Source organism: Vicia villosa, linkage group LG6, assembly GCF_029867415.1.
Source record: "Vicia villosa cultivar HV-30 ecotype Madison, WI linkage group LG6, Vvil1.0, whole genome shotgun sequence".
Classification (NCBI taxonomy): Eukaryota; Viridiplantae; Streptophyta; class Magnoliopsida; order Fabales; family Fabaceae; genus Vicia; species Vicia villosa.
The window spans coordinates 33609863-33629748 of NC_081185.1; the positions used below are offsets into that span (position 1 = coordinate 33609863).

General features: G+C 29.2%; 1 protein-coding gene across 2 annotated transcripts; it reads right to left on the bottom strand.

Annotated features, from left to right (window-relative positions):
* Window positions 1-4466: 4466 nt before the first annotated feature.
* LOC131611424 (pentatricopeptide repeat-containing protein At5g66520-like) lies at window positions 4467-7442 on the bottom strand. 2 transcript variants are annotated; one of them, XM_058883451.1, is made up of 3 exons: window positions 5262-7442; window positions 4880-4931; window positions 4467-4792 (listed from the first exon to the last, which is right to left on the bottom strand). In XM_058883451.1, the coding sequence occupies exon 1, from the start codon at window positions 7397-7399 to the stop codon at window positions 5789-5791; it is 1611 nt and encodes a 536-aa protein (XP_058739434.1). In that variant the 5' UTR covers window positions 7400-7442; the 3' UTR covers window positions 4467-4792; window positions 4880-4931; window positions 5262-5788. The 2 variants fall into 2 exon arrangements, with proteins under 2 accessions (XP_058739434.1, XP_058739433.1); XM_058883450.1 differs by having other exon boundaries at window positions 4467-4796.
* Between the last annotated feature and the right edge of the window lie 12444 nt (window positions 7443-19886).

A 19886-nucleotide genomic window follows, 5' to 3' on the forward strand; every position in this document is an offset into this window, starting at 1 on the left:
TTAGAGTAAATCAAGATATCATCAATGAACACCACCCCAAACTGATCTAGATAATCATGAAAAATACGATTCATGTACTCCATAAATACTCCCGACGCATTAGTAACACCGAAGGGCATCACCGAATATTCATAATGTCCATAATGTGTTCTGAAACTCGTCTTCTGCATATCCTCGTCTTTCACTTTAATCTGATGGTAACCCGAACTCAAATCAATCTTACTAAACACACGAGCACCAACCAATTGATCCATCAAGTCATCTATTCTTGGAAGTGGATACTTGTTCTTGATCGTTACCTTATTCAACTGCCTGTAATAAATACAAATTCTCATACTTCCATCTTTCTTCTTTATTAACAACACTGGAGCTTCCCACGACGACACACTTGGTCTAACAAACTTCTTCTCAAGTAACTCCTCCTGTTTCTTCTTCAATTCTGACAATTCTGATGCGGACATCTTGTACGGTGCCATAGACACAGGTCTGGTACCGGGTACAAGGTCAATAGAAAATTCAACTTCTCTTTCTGGTGGTACATCAAGAATTTCATCAGGGAAAACTTCAGGAAATTCTCGCACCACCTGCAACTCATCTATTATAGCTTGATTCTCAATAGACAACGATGCCATCAACGCGAACACTTGTACTTCTTCTTTCATTAACAGGCGCGACTGTCTAGCATATAAAAAATCCACACCTTCCTCTTCAGGAGTAGAGAACCTCACCGACTTATTATAACAATTAATATGAACATGGTTATACTCTAACCAGTTTATACCTAAGATCACATCCAATCCTCCTAACGGCAACAAACAAAATCAACAACAAAGTCTCTATCAAAGATCGACAAGAGACACTTTAAACACACAAGAGAAGTAGTCACTGATCCCTTAGCTGGTGTATCGACGACCATCTCTCCATTCATAGAAGACAACTTAAGACCCAATCTTTCAACACAATCAGCAGCGATAAAGCAATGAGTAGCACCAATATCAATAATAGTAATTAAAGGAGTGATATAATGAAACATGTACCTTTGATGAGTCCGTCCTCACTAGTGGTCTGAATCCCTGACAAGGCGAACACCTTTCCACCAGTTTGTTCCTTCTTTGGTTTCTGACACTGACTACCAATGTGCCCCTATTCACCATAGTTGAAACAAACCATCTCCCTATGCTTGCACTCAGGCACCGCATGTCCGAGCTTACCACAACGGAAACACCTCTTGGCTTCAGCAGTACACATAGTGCTCTTATGACCAGCTTTTCCATACTTGAAGCATACAATACCAGCAGGAGCATCTCCCCCACTAGTCCTATTGCCCTCAGCGCAATCCATTCTCAAACTTGATACACTTTGAAAATTCAGCAGTCGCTTCACTATAATGCGGATAGAACTTAGCTAACTCAACAAACTTAGCAGCATACTCAACGACCGACTTATTCCCTTGTTTCAGCTCGAGGAATTCAATCTTCTTCTTTCCCCATACATCCTCAGGATAATACTTCCTCAAGAACTCTCGTCGGAATACGACCCAAGTGATCTCCTCACTTGCATCCTTCAATCTCTAACGAGTCTCTAGCCACCAATCATCACCCTCGAATGCTAGCATATGAGTCCCATACCAAACCTTCTACGCTGGAGTGAAATCCATCACACAAAATATTCTCATTCAATCAAGTCAACGCACCATCCGGATCATACGTACCCCTGAAGGTAGGAGGATTCTCCCTCTGGAAAGTCGCCAAGCTACGAGATCCAGCATTCTCATTGTCATTCGACTGATTCTGCAAAGCTTGAGCCATTGCTCCCAAAGCAGCAGTAATCGCAACATTGTTCCTCCCAGCCATCTCAACTTATCACTTCAACATAAATAACAATTAGAAACCAATTAACAATACTCGATTGTTAAACTAAACTACGACTCGATAACTTGGTCGGACGGACCAACCAGGCTCTGATACCACTAATGTAACACCCCAAATCTACCCAACGTTTATAATACAATCAGAGTGCAAAAATTCCAAACAACATGAGGTATTACATTTCAACTTTAACACAATCGCATAAAAGTTCATTATAACAGATACATAACACATATAAATAAGGGAAACTCATAACCAACATTTAGTCTTCATAAAAAAATCAACTTAGTAAACAATACAGCGGAATTCACAACTCATAAACTTCAAATGATAGCATCTTTGTCAACATGAAAACAACTAAACAAACTTCTTCATAAATAACTCAGGATTCAACTTAAACATAACAAAACAAAATAAGCGTTAATCCCCCTGAGTGCTACGTATCAGAGCAAAAGACACCAACTCGAACTACTAACGGTAACATCTACTCCTCATCGTTACCTGCACGTTACCAACAGAGGGTAACATTCAAACAGAACAGGTGAGATATCAAACAGTATAAAGGAACGTATGATAATAATTATAGCGAAAATAAGATAATACGCAATTCACCACTTCTCAACTCAATGCAACTTTCATCATAACAACAATGTTATCAACCAATCATAACAACGAATTCAAATTCGCAACTATGTCATTCACACATCATAACAACCACTTCATCATCACAGTGACTCGAATGCAACTCAATATGCGACTCAATACTATGCATATGCATGTGGTACCATTTGGAGCAGAACTCCCATCATAAAAATTTGCCATTTTTTGGGAAATCGTCTTTTCCATTTTCAGGCCATCGTCTTTGTCATTTTTCAGGCCATCGTCTTTGCCATTTTTAGGCCATCGTCTTTTATCCAGTGGATGCGACTCAATGATGCAACATCCACAAAATACAAAATTCATAACACGCAATAACATCGGCTAAACATCAATGAGGAATAACCTCTAACTCATATGCCAAGATTCAGTGGCAACAACAACATGATTACTATTATTGTAATTCACAACTTTTCAATCACATCATTATGATATGCCAACATACAACAATATTCAACTTCACAATACATCACGATACCGAGAAAATATGACTCAAGAAAAGTTCTCAAAAATTATTCAAATTGATTTCATTAGATAGGATTTCAGCTTTCCGGAGGTTCAAACGGTGCATAAAAAGGAGTTACAGATCAAAAGTTATGGTCTTTACAAAATCGGTCAAAAATTGGATAACTGGCGGGTTCGTTCGCGCCGACCCTTGCGTTGACTCATCCTGAGCATCCAACAAGCCATGAGTCGACTCATGATCTACAATGGTCGAGCGTTCGTGTGAAAACACAAATTCTCGCCCTCACGAGTCAGCACAGGCCGACCCTACCTTCTGTAGCGGCCGACTCATGCTGCGTAAAAACCTAAAAATCACCATTTTCTTCCCTCTCCTCTTCATACAACACCCATCATCCCATATACCATTTATGCATCAATTGATAGCAATTTAGCACACATATAAGGTTCCTAAACATGTTCCTAATCATGAGCTCACATACAAACATCATCAAACATGATTAATAGCACAATCTCATGAATCTAGCATAAACCCTAACATTTCCAAATCATGAAATTGAAGGATTAGAGATTATACAGAAATCACAACATCACTCTCTCATACAAGCCTATATTAATTTCACCAAATGCTCAACAAATCATTCATCAATTTCAGCATTCATCAATAACATCAAAATTGCAATTCTCACACAAAGATGGATATTAAAGCATATAATCAAATCCCCACTATAACCTATCATCATACAAACCCTTATCATGAAAGAATTTCACCCTTACCTTGGTTTGGATAGAAGACAACTCTAAGCCTTCAATGGGGTTTGCCCTAGCTTTCTCTCCTCTTCTCTTCTTCTTTCACAAAATGTCACTTCTAACTCTCTTTTTCCCAATTTCTCTTGTTTTGATATTCTTACTAACTTCTTAATATTACTAATGGGCTTAAATTAACACCTCCCAAATGCTACTACTAATTCTAAATTAGGCTCAATACTAATAATCTCATCATGTTATTACTACTAATTCCTAATAAAATAACATAATACCAAATAATCCCGTAATTATCAAATAATCCACAAAACACCATAAAATAAATAATTAAAATAAAACTGGCGTTACAGTTAACACCTCCTTTTTACTAACTACCACAATGGCCCAATAACTTTATTTCTATAATTTTTCAATAAATCACCAAAATTTCAATTAATTCCAATAATTAATTTAAATCCCAATTACATTAAATAATAAAAATTATGGGGTGTTACAATGAACATAGAGTACGGTCTGTTAGCAACAAGGATTTACTTGTTTATCATCTTTAGAAAAGGTGAAACTCTAGACTAAACCTTTGTGTTTGGCCGGTCTTATTACACCGTTTGCCGTAACAATATTGTTAAAGTTTTCACAATATATTAAACACATTACTGAATAATAAATAGTTTAAAACTTCAATAAAAAATCTAACATAAACTTTTATTAATCACAACTCAATAGACAATTGCCAATTATTTCTCCTCACTAAAGTATCTCATGAATACGAGTCTCCAACCATTATATTATATTGTACATTACACTTGAAACATCCTCCAACTTTAGTCGGATGCACTAATTGGCTCCACTCCCTTAAACATGCTTCTAATTATCTATTCTAAAACTTTTTACATCTTTTCGTTGGCACTCACTTGAAGATGAGCAAGTTGTCTTTTTCTTTTTGTCAATTGCTGGCGAGCTGTCTCCATTGAAAACAATACTATCGTGATCAATATGAGCACCCTGTTGAAATAATGTCTGGCTCCATTTCTAACTGAAAACTTCCTAATTTTATGGTAACTAATTAGTAATAGCACACACAGAAAAGAAAAGAAGGAACAAAGAAAAAGGTGATGTTGATAACTTACCTTGTGGTGGCAGCATGCTAGAGATGCAGAAAAGAGAAAACCAGAGAAAATCCTAAAGGAAGATACGAGTAGTGACAATGGGTTAGAATAGGCTTGAGTGAGGTTAGATAAGAATATGCATATGGTACATTCTTTCATAGTTTGTAGACATAACTAGACTAGACACTACATTTCTTTACACGTGAATAAAATAGCGGTTTCCTCTTCATATATGTACAAGAAATAATTCAACAAGAGATCTTATCGATGAAAGATGACACACACATTAACACGGGAAATGACACTGACACACTGACACTGATATTAATTTGAGAAAATTAATTAATTGAATATAATCATGTGTTGCTATTGTACACTGACACATGTTGAACACTAGACATACCTTAGGTGATTAATGTAGGTTCTTCAAAGCACCTTATGCATTACAAGTAAAGAATGTGGCTTTCCATCAGCAAGCATCCAAAACAGTGCAATAAATATTAAATGAAATTTTTATACAAAAGGATCTTCCTGGATCAAAACTAGCAACTGAAACTATGTATTTTTACAAATCAAATAAAAAAATACCTAATATCCATCAATGGAAGCACCAAAACTCACAGGGTTCTCAAGAAAAAAGAATATTGGTTACAATGGCCACAAACAATGCATTTGCAACCGCTGAACTGTGTCTTCAATTTAAAAAAAATATATGGTTTCAAAAGGCAAAAACAGATGCAATACATATCAAGAAATAACAGATAACAAAGCAGCAATCTTATACCAAATGACAATACATAAATACCAAGCTTATATGGTACAGCTGTTGACACTGAGAGGACGACTTGAGTGCTCAAATAATCAAGGGCGGATTTTGCTATATAACAAGCCGAATTTTGCTTCAGAAGTTCCCTTGGCAACTCACTGAATTCATATTTTCATCTCATTGCTTAATCTATCCAAGACCAATGTAAGTTCTTTCATGGGAAGTTCAAAAGATCCTCCAACCGAAAATTCTTGAACTACTCCGTTGATTTCAATCATGCTACAACCCGGGACTTTTGTTTCAGTTCTTCTTTCTTTCATCAAATTCCTTACTCTTTTTGCGGCGTCGAATCTACCAGTTTTGGCATATATATCACATAAGTTCATATAGAAAGCATGATTAAGAGGCTCCAAATCTAACAAATGACAAGCTACTTTTTCTCCTAACTCTGTATTTCCATACATCTGACAACCACCAAGTAATGCACCCCATACATAAACATCTGGCTTCATTGGCATGCTTCTAATTAGAATCATTGCTTCATCGAAGAGCCTCGCTCGACTAAGAATATCAACCATGCAAGCATAGTGATAGATTTGTGGTTCAATCGAGTAAACATGTTTCATTACATCAAAGCACCAGCGACCTTGATCTACCAAACCAGAATGCGAACAAGCTGACAATAGTCCAACAAACGTCACATGGTTAGGCTTTACTCTAGCCCTTTCCATCTCTAAAAAACAATCAAAAGCCTTCATTCCTAATCCATGGAGAGCAAAAACCGAAATCATCGCCGTCCATGCCGAGGCATCCTTCTCAGGCATGTTGTTGAAGATCTCAAATGCCTGTTTCACATTTCCACATTTGCCATACATATTGACAAGTGCTGTTCCAATCACCACATCACATTCTATATTGTTTTTTCTTAAATATGCATGCACCCATCTCCCATGGTCAATAGAACCTAGTTGAGCACAAGCTGAAAGGACACTAGCTATTGTAATCTTATCCGGTTTAACAACATTATCACCGCTCAAAAACTGCATTTCATGGAAAAGTTCCAGTGACTCCTTTGCATGGCCAGCTTGAACCAACCCTGTAATAATCGAATTCCATGTTATAATATTCCTTCCATTCATATTTCTAAACAAATCCAATGCCATGCCAAGCTCCCCGTTTCTCAAATACCCAACAACCATCGAGTTCCAAGTGACAACATCTCTAACAAACATTTCATCAAACAGCTTCCTTGCATCATTCAAAATCCCAAAATTCATAAACAAACTAATCAAGGAATTCCCAACAAAAACATCATTCAAAAATCCAAACTTTAACCCCTGTGCATGAACAACTTGGCCAGCAGTAGCACCACACTGCAACCTATTGCAACCCTTTACAAGAAAAGGGAAAGTGAGGTTATTTGGCACAATCCCCCTGTTAAGCATTTGCTTATACAACACCAAACCATTAAAATAACGGTCATCATCATCATCACCTTCATGAATGCATCCATATGCTCTAATCATGATGTTGTAGACACGAATATCTGGGTTCTTGATCATGTGGAAGACATTGTTGGCATAGAACAAAGAAGCATAATTGGAGAAGGAGCATGAGAAAAGTAAACGGGTAATGAGATAATATTGGTCATTAGTATGTAAAGTTGGGGACTTTAGAATCTGGGTATGAACAATTTTGATTTCTCTAAGGTTCTTGCATTGTTGAACCAATCTAGAGAGAGTGTTTTTGAGATTGACATCAAAGAATGTAACCATAACAAAGGACAAATTACAACAAGTTAGGATAATTAAAGAGGGAAGATCGTGAAGGAGGTTATTTTAAAGTGGTGTAAATAATTTCTTTTTTATTATAACTAGTTAGATATCTTGCGGCGGGTAAATGTCAATGTTATAACTTCATATTATAATGGAATGTGATTATATATATATATATATATATATATATATATATATATATATATATATATATATATATATATATATATATATATATATATATATATGAAGAGGGTTATATTTAAGTAAGTTATTATAAGTTACTACAAATCTAGACCATTGATTCTTCTCAATCTAATGGTTAAAAATAATAAATAATAATTTTCTCTCTCCACATTTAATTACTTATTATTTTTAACCACCAGATTGAAAAGAATCAATGGTCTAGATTTGGAGTAAGTCCTGGATTAAATATAATCATCCTCTATATATATATATATATATATATATATATATATATATATATATATATATATTGAATTGAACTACATATAAATTGAGATTAATGTTAACATAAATCAATTTTTTTGAAAACTATATAATTCAAATATTGATTATACAAATAAAAAGTAATGTAAATGATTTTAACATCTAAAATAAAAATAATTAATATATTAGCAAAATTTGTAGGCAATTCCAACAATTTCATGAACATGAAAATCCATGACTTTTACAAAAAAGTGGAAGTTATAAAAACGACCTTAGACCTTAGTTATTGAACACATGGTGTACTACCACTAGCCTATATTCACTGTGGTTGATTATTTTACTTCTGCAGGTTATTAACTATCTAATATTTTTATCAGGGAACCGTTTCTTAACTATGAATTTGAAAAGCATACACTAAATTAATGATACCATTCGGAATTGAAAAAACATTGAATTTCATCCGTTTTCAATTTGTTTAGTTTGATTTTATAATTAAACTTTTAATTTTTTATTTTATGAATTTTGTATTTAATTTAATATCTTATCATTTTTTTCAATTTGTTTAGTCTGATTTTATAATTAAACTTTTATTTTTCTATTTTATGAATTTTGTATTTTATTTAATATCTTATCATTTTTTTCAGTTTGTTTAGTCTGATTTTATAATTAAGCTTTTAATTTTCTATTTTATGAATTTTGTATTTTATTTAATATCTTATCATTTTTTTCTTTATCCGGTTTTTAATTAGTAAGTTTGTTTTTCTAGTTAATTAGTAATTCAATAATATTGCTCTTGCATATACTTTCTCACAGGTATTTGCAACTGCATTTTCCATAAAAATATGAATTAATTTTTATTTATTTTTTCATATAATATTTCTTTATTATAAATTGAATATTTAATAAATTTTGCTATTGAATCAAACTCTTATGTGGATATGGTAAAAACATGAAGACTATAAGTGTACTAATTATTTTGTTATTTAACAATAGTAAATTAACATTGAATTTGAGGTAATTTTCATGGTATTTGATGTGGTTTTGTTCTTCATTTACTTTTTTTTAAAAATAATATAGCTTCCTTCTTCCATTTTTATTTCTAGAGTATTTGATGTGGTTTTGTCTTTCATTTCTATTTTTCTATTATAAACATTATAATTCAGTTTTTCTTTAGAAAATATAATATAGCTTCGTTCATTCATTTTTATTTTAACATATATAGAGAGATTAAATAAAAGATACAGTTAAAATTTCCACACGTTTGCGAACTTAAAAAAGCGGACATACAGACACGAGAATGTCCGTCTAAACGCTAATAATAATAATAATAATAATAATAATAATAATAATAATAATAATAATAATAATAATAATAATAACAACAACAACAACAACAATAATAATAACAACAACAACAACAACAACAACAACAACAATAATAATAATAATAATAATAATAATAATAATAATAATAATAATAATAATAATAATAATAATAATAATAATGATAATAATAATAATAATAATAATAATAATAAAATGGTTGTAGTAATTGAATAAGTAGTTGCAGAAGAAATAGAAATTAACCAAAATCTTGGCACGTATAGTGAAAATTAAAACTTATTTGAATACAATTTTTGTTGTTATAGTCAAGCTTTGTTTTTGTTTGCCATGAATTAAGATTTTCGACCCTTTTTTAGTTTTGACTCTAGACGTTGCAACATATAGTTGATCATGACTAAAAATCTCTCTTGACAAGTATAATTAAACATTGTCTACTGATTTCTCTTAAGACTTGTTAATGGTCAATCCAAAGGAGACATTCATTGGAAATTATCTCCTTACTAACTTGAGTGGCCATTGTGATTGGGAAGGAGACATAGACATCATTGGAATATAAATGATATTTCCAATATTTTTTCTAAAAATAATTTTAGTTTTAATGACATGATTAGCAAGTATTGTAACTATCAGCCTTGTACCATTATATAACTCCTCTGATTGGTCCAAATTCCACAACAACATAATATGTGTGTCCATTTTCAACTTGATTGAATGATTTGGCAAACCAAATTTTTTTAGACAATTCAAGAACTCACATGTTAAATATTCAAAAGCATCAGAGTCATTTAATTCAGATTTGTCAAATAAATCATAACTCAGACATTTTTCTCTTCTCCTGCTAGACAAATCAATAATTCTTACTCAAACTTTATAATACTATCTATTGAATGTTATCAGAAATTAAAAATTTTAAAATTTATAAATTGTAATGATTATGGTATCGGTTTGTAAGCGAGGGACACAAGCTATTAGAACCAATAATTTATAAATCCATGATTGTATGTCTACATTATAACTACGTTAAAATCAAGTGTGAATCTATGTGCTTGCATGTATTGTAAAGATGATATAAGGAGGTGAAATTTGTTGATAGTAAAGTTTAAGTAACCTTAGTAACTATTTAGTTTTGATGATGACGACACCTGATATCGAATGATATCCATTGATGTCTTTATCTTTTGAAGATAGGTCAAATGGTCAAAGATGATCAAGATGTTTGATCAATTAATCATCTTGAATCAAGATATCCTATTGAATATGTTCTTGAAGAACAAGTCATATCTTTGAAGTTAACACTGTGGTCAAATGATATTCAAGTGAAGACTTTTGTTTCAAGGATCATCGATGGTTTAACCTCTCAACTTTCATATGATGGTAATCAACATTAAGATATCTCAAATCTTATAAGAAGATTCAATATTCTTATGTAATGTTATAGTAAAAAATAGTGATTGATCGTGCATTTTGTTGCACATTCTTCTACGATTGTACTTAGGCATTTCTCTAGTTCGTGCATTGTGTTTTTAGATTTAAGTTTATTTTTGCCCTTAATCTATTTTCGTATTTTATTTTCAGCATTATCGGTTATTTGATACCTATTCACTTTTGAGACCATAACTTGAGCTTCGGGATATCGTTTTACGTGTTCTGATATATGTTGAAAAGCTAAGAGAAAGAGCTAAAAGTTTTGTGTTAAAGCCAAAAGCTGATTCGGAGTTTAGTATTCTCAAATAATTGTTGAAGTTCCAAACTTAAGAAATATTTAGTTTTGGGTTAGTTTTATGTTTTCCGTGTAACACCTTTCTGAACCCCGCGGAAAATATGACATAAATAAGAGTAATATATCATGCATATCAATTCAAATGTCACACATAATTCAAAAACCACAAACACCTGTCATGCTCAATAACACTTAGAAATAATTCACGTTTTTCCATAACTTCAACATATCCACTTTCGCAACGGTATCACATTTATTCGGATAAACACATTATTATCTCATAATAACTTCACTTTATTGGAAAACTCAGGCATAAAAGCCAAACATCATGTAAACTTATTAAAATAGAAAAATAGAGAAAGAATATAAAATATCCTTCAAAAACATGAATCAAAACGTTCCCCAGTGTTACATGACCAGAGCACGACTCAAAACCAAAAATGCAAAAATAAATAAAGTAGCTTCTCCAGCTCCAAGCACACTAGTACCAACTCTAATCTTCGGTACCTGAGCGATGCCGTTATAAAACATCATTCCAACAGAAATGTGAGAATTCACATCATTATAGAAAGTATATAATAATATATAATAAATAATATACATACACAAATATGAATTCACCACACTTCATATATTTCACATACATAGCATCACTCAATCATAATACTAGTTTCAAGAATACACCCTCAATTCACATTTTAACAAAATGCATCATCTCCACATAATTCACACAATTCCATATTTTCTCATAAACACACTGTGACTCAATGCAAGACTCGATGCAATACTCATGCATGTGGTACCAATCATCTGTTACTCTATTTAGTTTTTACATTTAAATCGGGTACGTCCCCTAGACCAATAACACAACAAAATCTAATTCCCTAAGATTTCAAACCTTACTCTAGTTTGGGACAAGTCACTAGCTCCCACGGAACTAATGAACATCGCCTCTTGACCAAATGATGCCTAAGCAATTACAACTACCATATGCAATTAAGACCATTCCCTAATCTTAATACTCATGCGTATCTAAAATAATTCATCACACTTGATTTACCACGCAATTGCACACACATACATATACTCATTAATTATCCATATACAATTCACTTTCATAGTGCAACCATGTCAAACCATCGCATTATCACATCACAAGCAATGTACTTCCACAAATATACATGACATTTTACACAACCACAGAGTAATTAAATCAATCTACTGTCAACCAAACTATTTTTATTCTGCAATCATTTTCAGTATTGTTTTGCCTTTGTTTTTAAACACATTTATTTCAGTCTTTGAATGCCTTTGCTTTAGTCACCCTTTAAATTTTGTGCAGTTTTTTCCCGTTTACATTTCTGTCTTTTCTGTATTAAATGCAAGTCAAATTCATATAAAAACAAGAACATAACACCTAAATCCTGGGATTTACTAGTTGATTCTACAAAATAACCTTTAAAAAGAAACTAGCGGTTGTTTACCAAATTCTTTGGTAAACAAATTGGCACGCCCAGTGGGACACGTTGGTGCTAATTGTTTCATTTTCTTAAATTATTGTTGCAATTATAAATGAGATTAAGGAGTGGTAGACAATTGAATGAAATGTCTAATAATAATATGAACACTTCTGATCCTTCTAGAATCAATGTGGATGTTATTCCACCTAGGACGCTTTCACAAAATTCAGCGGTTTTGTCACCAGTCAAGACATCAACTGTTGCAGATTCGACAGCAGCCATTGTGTCGTCACCAGTAAATCCACCACGATCGCCTATGAATTTGGCAAGACCATTATTCCAAGGAGGATCTATTCCTCCACGTGGATTCCCTCAATACAGTATGCATACGTCGGTGATGGTAGGTTTACACCCTAACCCGTCAATTTATTCTGATAGTATGATCGCCACCGGTACATCTTTGAATCCAGGAAATCGACTGGCAGGGGTAGGATATATACCCCAATCTTGTTCTTCTTAACAACTCTTCTAAATCATCTCTCTTGAGAGATATTTTATCATCGTCAAAAAAAAAAGAGGAGAACATGACTCTATGTGCTTAGTAGGTTTAACGAGATTTGATGATGAAAAAGGAATGACGTAATCTATCATAAACATCAAGTGAATAAAAAAGATTGAAGTAAATCAAAAAGTGAGAAGGGTCTGATGTGTGGCACAAGAAAATCAAATATTAAGTACAAGAAAAAAGATTGAAGTAAATAAAAATGTGAGAAGGATCTGATGTGCGGCACATGAAAATCAAATATTAAGTACAATGTCGAGGGAATTAGAGTTTATACAAGCTCACATGTGATCATATGCCTTAGTTGTTATTATCTATTTAGTATCATTAATTTGTAATAAGTTTGAGTAGCTCTCAAAGTGGTAAAGTAATGCAAAAAAAAACATTTTTCTAAACATTTATTTGCTTTGAAAATCTTCTTAAAAATGGTTTTTGCCTAAAATTTAACTAAGAAGCATACTTAATCAATCAGGAAGCAAAGACACTCTCTTATTGATTAGAACATTTGCCTCGTCGATTATGGAGAAAACCCACCCTATAATTGATTAGAAAGACTCCTAATCGATTAGGTTCTGAATCAGGCTATTTGTTTCCTAAAAAGATACTCCCTCCGTCTCATAATAAATGTATTATTTGAGCAATGCACGGTTTTTAAGAAAATGTTTGGGTGTGTTGGTTTTAGTAAAAAAGTTAATGTCATTTACTAGAATACCCCTATTAATAGTAGTTGAATAACGTGAAAGTTAATAAATAGGGGTATAATAGTGGAAGAATAATAATGATTGATGCATTGGAATTGTAAATGGACAATTAATTTGAGACAAGAAGAAAATGCAAATGAGACACTTATTATGAGACGGAGGGAGTATGTCATAATCGTTTAGCATCGATGACTTATTGTTTAAGGAGCACCTCTTGTTGACCAAGTGACTTTAAATACAAGAGGAGATTTCAAAAAAATATCGCAAATAGTTGATAAAATGCACAAATAAAAAAGGTAAGAGATAAAGAGATCAAACAGGAATTTATATTTGTTCAACCGTAAACCGTGCGGTATATTTCTGACCCCAAGAGTTTTACATTGAGATTTCCATGTTATGAATATGGTTTTAAATTGCTACAAACTGCAATTTACTTCTGATGTAATGAAAAATCTTAACATCAAGTGTTTTTTAACATCAAATACCTCTCATTAAAGTTCACGTTCCAACAACTGTAATGCGCATCACAGCAATCGCAATGACCGCAATCTTAACTCTTACATCCGTTACCACAATTTAAAACTATAGTTATGATTACAGTGGTAAAGTTTTAGTAGGCTCTTCACGACCTTTGTTTTGATTCTTTTGTTATTTTTCTAAAAAAAGAAGTTTGTTTCACTGAGGTAAAAAAAAAGCATACATGTCACTCCAAACATGATCTAAGAGATAAAATCGGTGAGACTTTTTACTTAATCATTTGTTTTATCAATTAGTTCAGATAAAAAATATAGACAATATATATTTTAAAATGAAATTCACATCTAAGTAATTTACATAGCACCGACACATCTAAAAAAAGCTTACTCGTGACGGTGTTGATGTTGAACACCTGCACATTTATTCAAATTATTATTGATATCGTTGTATGAGTGTCGGAATCTTTGTATTTTATAAATTGACATCAATAATTGCGATCACAATATTATTAATGTGGTGGTCTCCGAAGTGGCACCTTAATTGTGATGTGATCATATATCACGTATGTGGTTAATCATAACAATCATAACAACGTCATCAAATGATCTCAACCATGGTCAAGGTTTTCGCAGCCACTGCTCTAATTATCGCAATGAACACAATTTCATCTGTAATAGCCATTTAAAACCATGCTAAATAGTACACTGAAATTGACACATTTAAAAGATCTAAATCGATAATAACCAAACAAAATTCAACCGGGCCGATTTTAACAAAAGAAACTAATATGATATGAGAAATATTTTAGAAAGTATCGCAAAGTGTACCAGAAAGAACTCTAACAATAAAATAGAAACTAATAAAACAAATATAAAATAATACCAAACTACAACATGAGGGGCTTCTTCACAAGTTCCTCAGCCCTTCCGACCAACTTACTCCTTAACTCTTTCAAACAATCTATAAACTGTTCGAGTTCTTCACTACTCATATCATCAATTGGATCATTCCACCAATCAGATTTCAAAACTTCTGAAAATATTTCCAGTTCTTCTAGATTCTTCTTTTCCAATTCCAGCGTCTTCAATGCTTCTTCGTATTGTTTATTATGTTCCTCAAAGGAACACGGTTTCTCAGAAGAGTTTTCAGCCTCAAACTCCGTTGTTCCTTTGATGTAGTTGTCAATGACGGTGCCTGCGTTTGGATGACCAAAGGAGAATGGTTTGCCAGCAGGGGAAAACACAGTGATAGCAGCTTGAGCATTGCATAGAATACAAAGTTCGGCTGCTTTTTTGAATAAACCTACTTTTCGTCTCGAGAATGTGGATTTCTTACCTGTTTCTTTTTCTTGCTTCTTCATCTTAATCTTCTTCTTGTGTCCTTGTTTTATTGTTTTGGTTTAAACATATCCATGGAGAAAAACAATATACAATTTTGTTATAGTATTGGGAAACATAAAATTTGTTTATTTATAGTAAGAAAAGATCTGTGTTTACTACACATATAAGATCCTACAAATTCGCCCTATTTAAGATATATAAATCCAACCCTAACAAATAAGTTTTTAGGTATGCATTCCAATTGATAACAATTGTAGATTGTCGGTAAACAGATTGAATATATAAGGAATAATTTATGAATATATAAGGAATGATTTATGATAAATTTTTTGATAAATGATTTATATAAATCATTTGTCCCAAAATAATTAATTATATAAATTAGATTCAAATTTCAAAAGATTTTCTATTATAAAAAATTTCAAGATGTATTAAATTAATATTTTAATAAAATCAAAATTAATTTTGTGTTGTTCAATTAATACAAATAAAATTTTTTTTCAAGACAACGAAACCTCATGATATTTAATTGAGATTCTTTCCAATTTTTAAAATAATATTTATTGGTATTTCGTTTATTTTATTTTTTTATTATTATAATTATTATTGATATTGTTATTATTATTAATATTTCTTTATTACATTTTAAAACATAATTTTTATATCTTATTATATTATATTTCAATATGAAATATTCTACTAGTTCTATTTATTTGTTGATTAATTGATTATTATAAATTGATATTATGTTATTATTATTATTAATATTATTATTATTTACAATTTTTTAATATTTGACGACACTTATTATATTATTATTGTTTTGTTTTAAGCATATTCATGGTGAAAAACAATATACAGTTTTGTTATAGTATCGGGAAACATGAAATTTGTTTATTTATAGTAAGAAAAGATTTGTGATTACTAAACATATAAAATCCTACAATTTCGCCATATCTAAGATATATAAGTCCAACCCTAACAATTTTTTTGTGTGTATGCAATGAAATTGATAACAATTGTAGTGTGTCGGTAACAGATTGAATATATAAGGAATGATTTATGATAAATATTTTGATACATGATTTATATAAATCATTCGGTCCCAAAATAATTAATGATATAAATTAAATTCAAATTTCAAAAGATTTTCTATTATAGAAAATTTCAAGAGGTATTAAATTAATATTTTTATAAAAACTAAATTAATTTTATGTTGTTCAATTAATACAAATAAGATTTTTTTTTTCAATACAACGAAACCCCATGATATTTAGTTGAGAATCTTTTCGAATTTTAAAATAAAATTTCTTGGTATATTTTTTATTTTATTTATTATTATTTTTTATAATTATTATTGAAGTTGTTATTATTATTAATATTTCTTTATTACATTTTACAACTCAATTTTTGTATCTTATTACAATATATTTTTATGTAAAATATTCTGCTAATTCTATTTTTTTATTGAGTAATTGATTATTATAAATTGATATTATGTTATTATTATTATAAAATTATTATTATTTACAATTTTTCTTAATATTTGATGACATTTATTATATTATTAATGTTTTGTTTTAAGCATACTCATGGTGAAAAACAATATACAATTTTGTTATAGTATCGGGGAACATGAAATTTGTTTATTTATAGTAAGAAAAGATTTGTGATTACTAAACATATAAAATCCTACAATTTCGCCATATCTAAGATATATAAGTCAAACCCTAACAAAAAAGTTTTAAGTATGCAATGAAATTGATAACAATTGTAGATTGTCGGTAACATATTGAATATTTAAGGAATGATTTATGATAAAAAATTTGATACATGATTTATATAAATCATTCGGTCCCAAAATAATTAATTATATAAATTAGATTAAAATTTCAAAAGATTTTCTATTACAAAGAATTTCAAGAGGTAATAAATTAATATCTTTATAAAATTTAAATTAATTTTGGGCTGTTCAATTAATACAAAAAGATTTTTTTTCAATTCAACGAAATTCCATGATATTTAATTGAGATTCTTTCCGATTTTTAAAATAATATTGCTTGGTATTTTGTTTATTTTATTTATTCTTATTATTTTATTATTATTATTGATGTTGTTATTAATATTAATATTTCTTTATTACATTTTACAACTCAATTTTATATCTTATTACATTATATTTCTATATGAAATATTTTGCTAATTCTATTTATTTGTTGATTAATAGGTTATTATAAATTGATAGTATGTTATTATTATTATTATTATTATTATTATTATTATTATTATTATTATTATTATTATTATTATTAATATTATTATTCACAATGTTTTTAATATTTGACGATATTTATTATATTATTATTTTGTTTGTTTTAAGCATATTCATGGTGAAAAACAATATAAAATTTTGTTATAGTATCAGGAAACATGAAATTTATATATATATATATATATATATATATATATATATATATATATATATATATATATATATATATATATATATATATATATATATATATATATATATATATATATATATATATATATATATATATATCCAACCCTAACCAAAAAAAATGTAATGTATGCAATGAAATTGATAACAATTGTAGATTGTCGGTAACAGATTGAATATAAAAGGAATGATTTATGATAAAAATTTTGATACATGATTTAATCAAATCATTTAGTCCCAAAATAATTAATTATATAAATTAAATTCAAATTTCAAAAGATTTTCTATTACAAAAAATTTCAAGAGATATTAAATTAATATTTTTATAAAATCTAAATTTATTTTATGTTGTTCAATTTATACAAATAAGATTTTTTTTCAATACAACGAAATTCCGTGATATTTAATTGAGATTCTTTCCGTTTTTAAAATAATATTTCTTGGTATTTTGTTTATTTTATTTAATCTTATTATTATTTTATTATTATTATTATTATTATTATTATTATTATTATTATTATTATTATTATTATTATTGATGTTGTTATTATTATTAATATTTCTTTATTACATTTTACAACTCAATTTTTATATCTTATTGCATTATATTTATATATGTAATATTCTGCTAATTCTATTTATTTGTAGATTAATTGATTATTATAAATTGATATCATGTTGTTATTATTATTATTATTATTATTATTATTATTATTATTTAAAGTTTTTTTTAATATTTGATGATATTTATTATATTATTATTATTATTTTGTTTTAACCATATTCATGGTGAAAAACAATATACAATTTTGTTATAGAATTGGGAAACATGAAATTTGTTTATTTATAGTAAGAAAAGATTTGTGATTATAAAACATATAAAATCCTACAATTTTGCCATATCTAAGATTTATAAACCAACCCTAACAAAAAAAATTTTATATATGCATGAAATTGATAACAATGGTAGATTTTCGGTAACAGATTGAATATATAAGGAATGATTTATGATAATTTTTTTGATACATGATTTATATAAATCATTCAGTACAAAAGTAATTAATTATATAAATTAGTTTCAAATTTCAAAAGATTTTCTATTATAAAAAATTTCAAGAGGTAATAAATTAATATTTTTATAAAATCTAAATTTATTTTGTGCTTTTCAATTAATACAAATTAGATTATTTTTCAATACTATGAAATTCCATGATATTTAATTGAGATTCTTTCCGATTTTTAAAATAATATTTCTTGGTATTTTGTTTATTTTATTTAGTCTTATTATTATTATTATTATTATTATTATTATTATTATTATTATTATTATTATTATTATTGATTATGTTATTAATATTAATATTTCTTTATTACATTTTACAACTCAATTTTTATATCTTATTACATTATATTTCTATATGAAATATTCTGCTAATGCTATTTATTTGTTGATTAATTGATTATTATAAATTTATATTATGTTATTGTTATTATTATTATTATTATTATTATTATTTTCAATTTTTTTAATATTTGACGACATTTATTATATTATTATTGTTTTGTTTTAAGCATATTCATGGTGAAAAACAATATACAATTTTGTTATAGTATCGAGGAACATGAAATTTGTTTATTTATAGTAAGAAAATATTTGTGATTACTAAACATATGAAATCGTACAATTTCACCATATCTAAGATATATAAATCCAACCCTAACAAAAAAAAAGCTTTTATGTATGCAATGAAATTGATAACACTTGTAAGTTGTCGGTAACAGATTGAATATATAGGGAATGATTTATGATAAAAAAATTTATACATGATTTATATAAATCAATCGGTTCAAAAATAATTAATTATATAAATTGGATTGAAATTTCAAAAGATTTTCTATTATAAAAAATTTCAAGAGGTATTAAATTAATATTTTTATAAAATCTAAATTAATTTTGTATTGTTCAATTAAT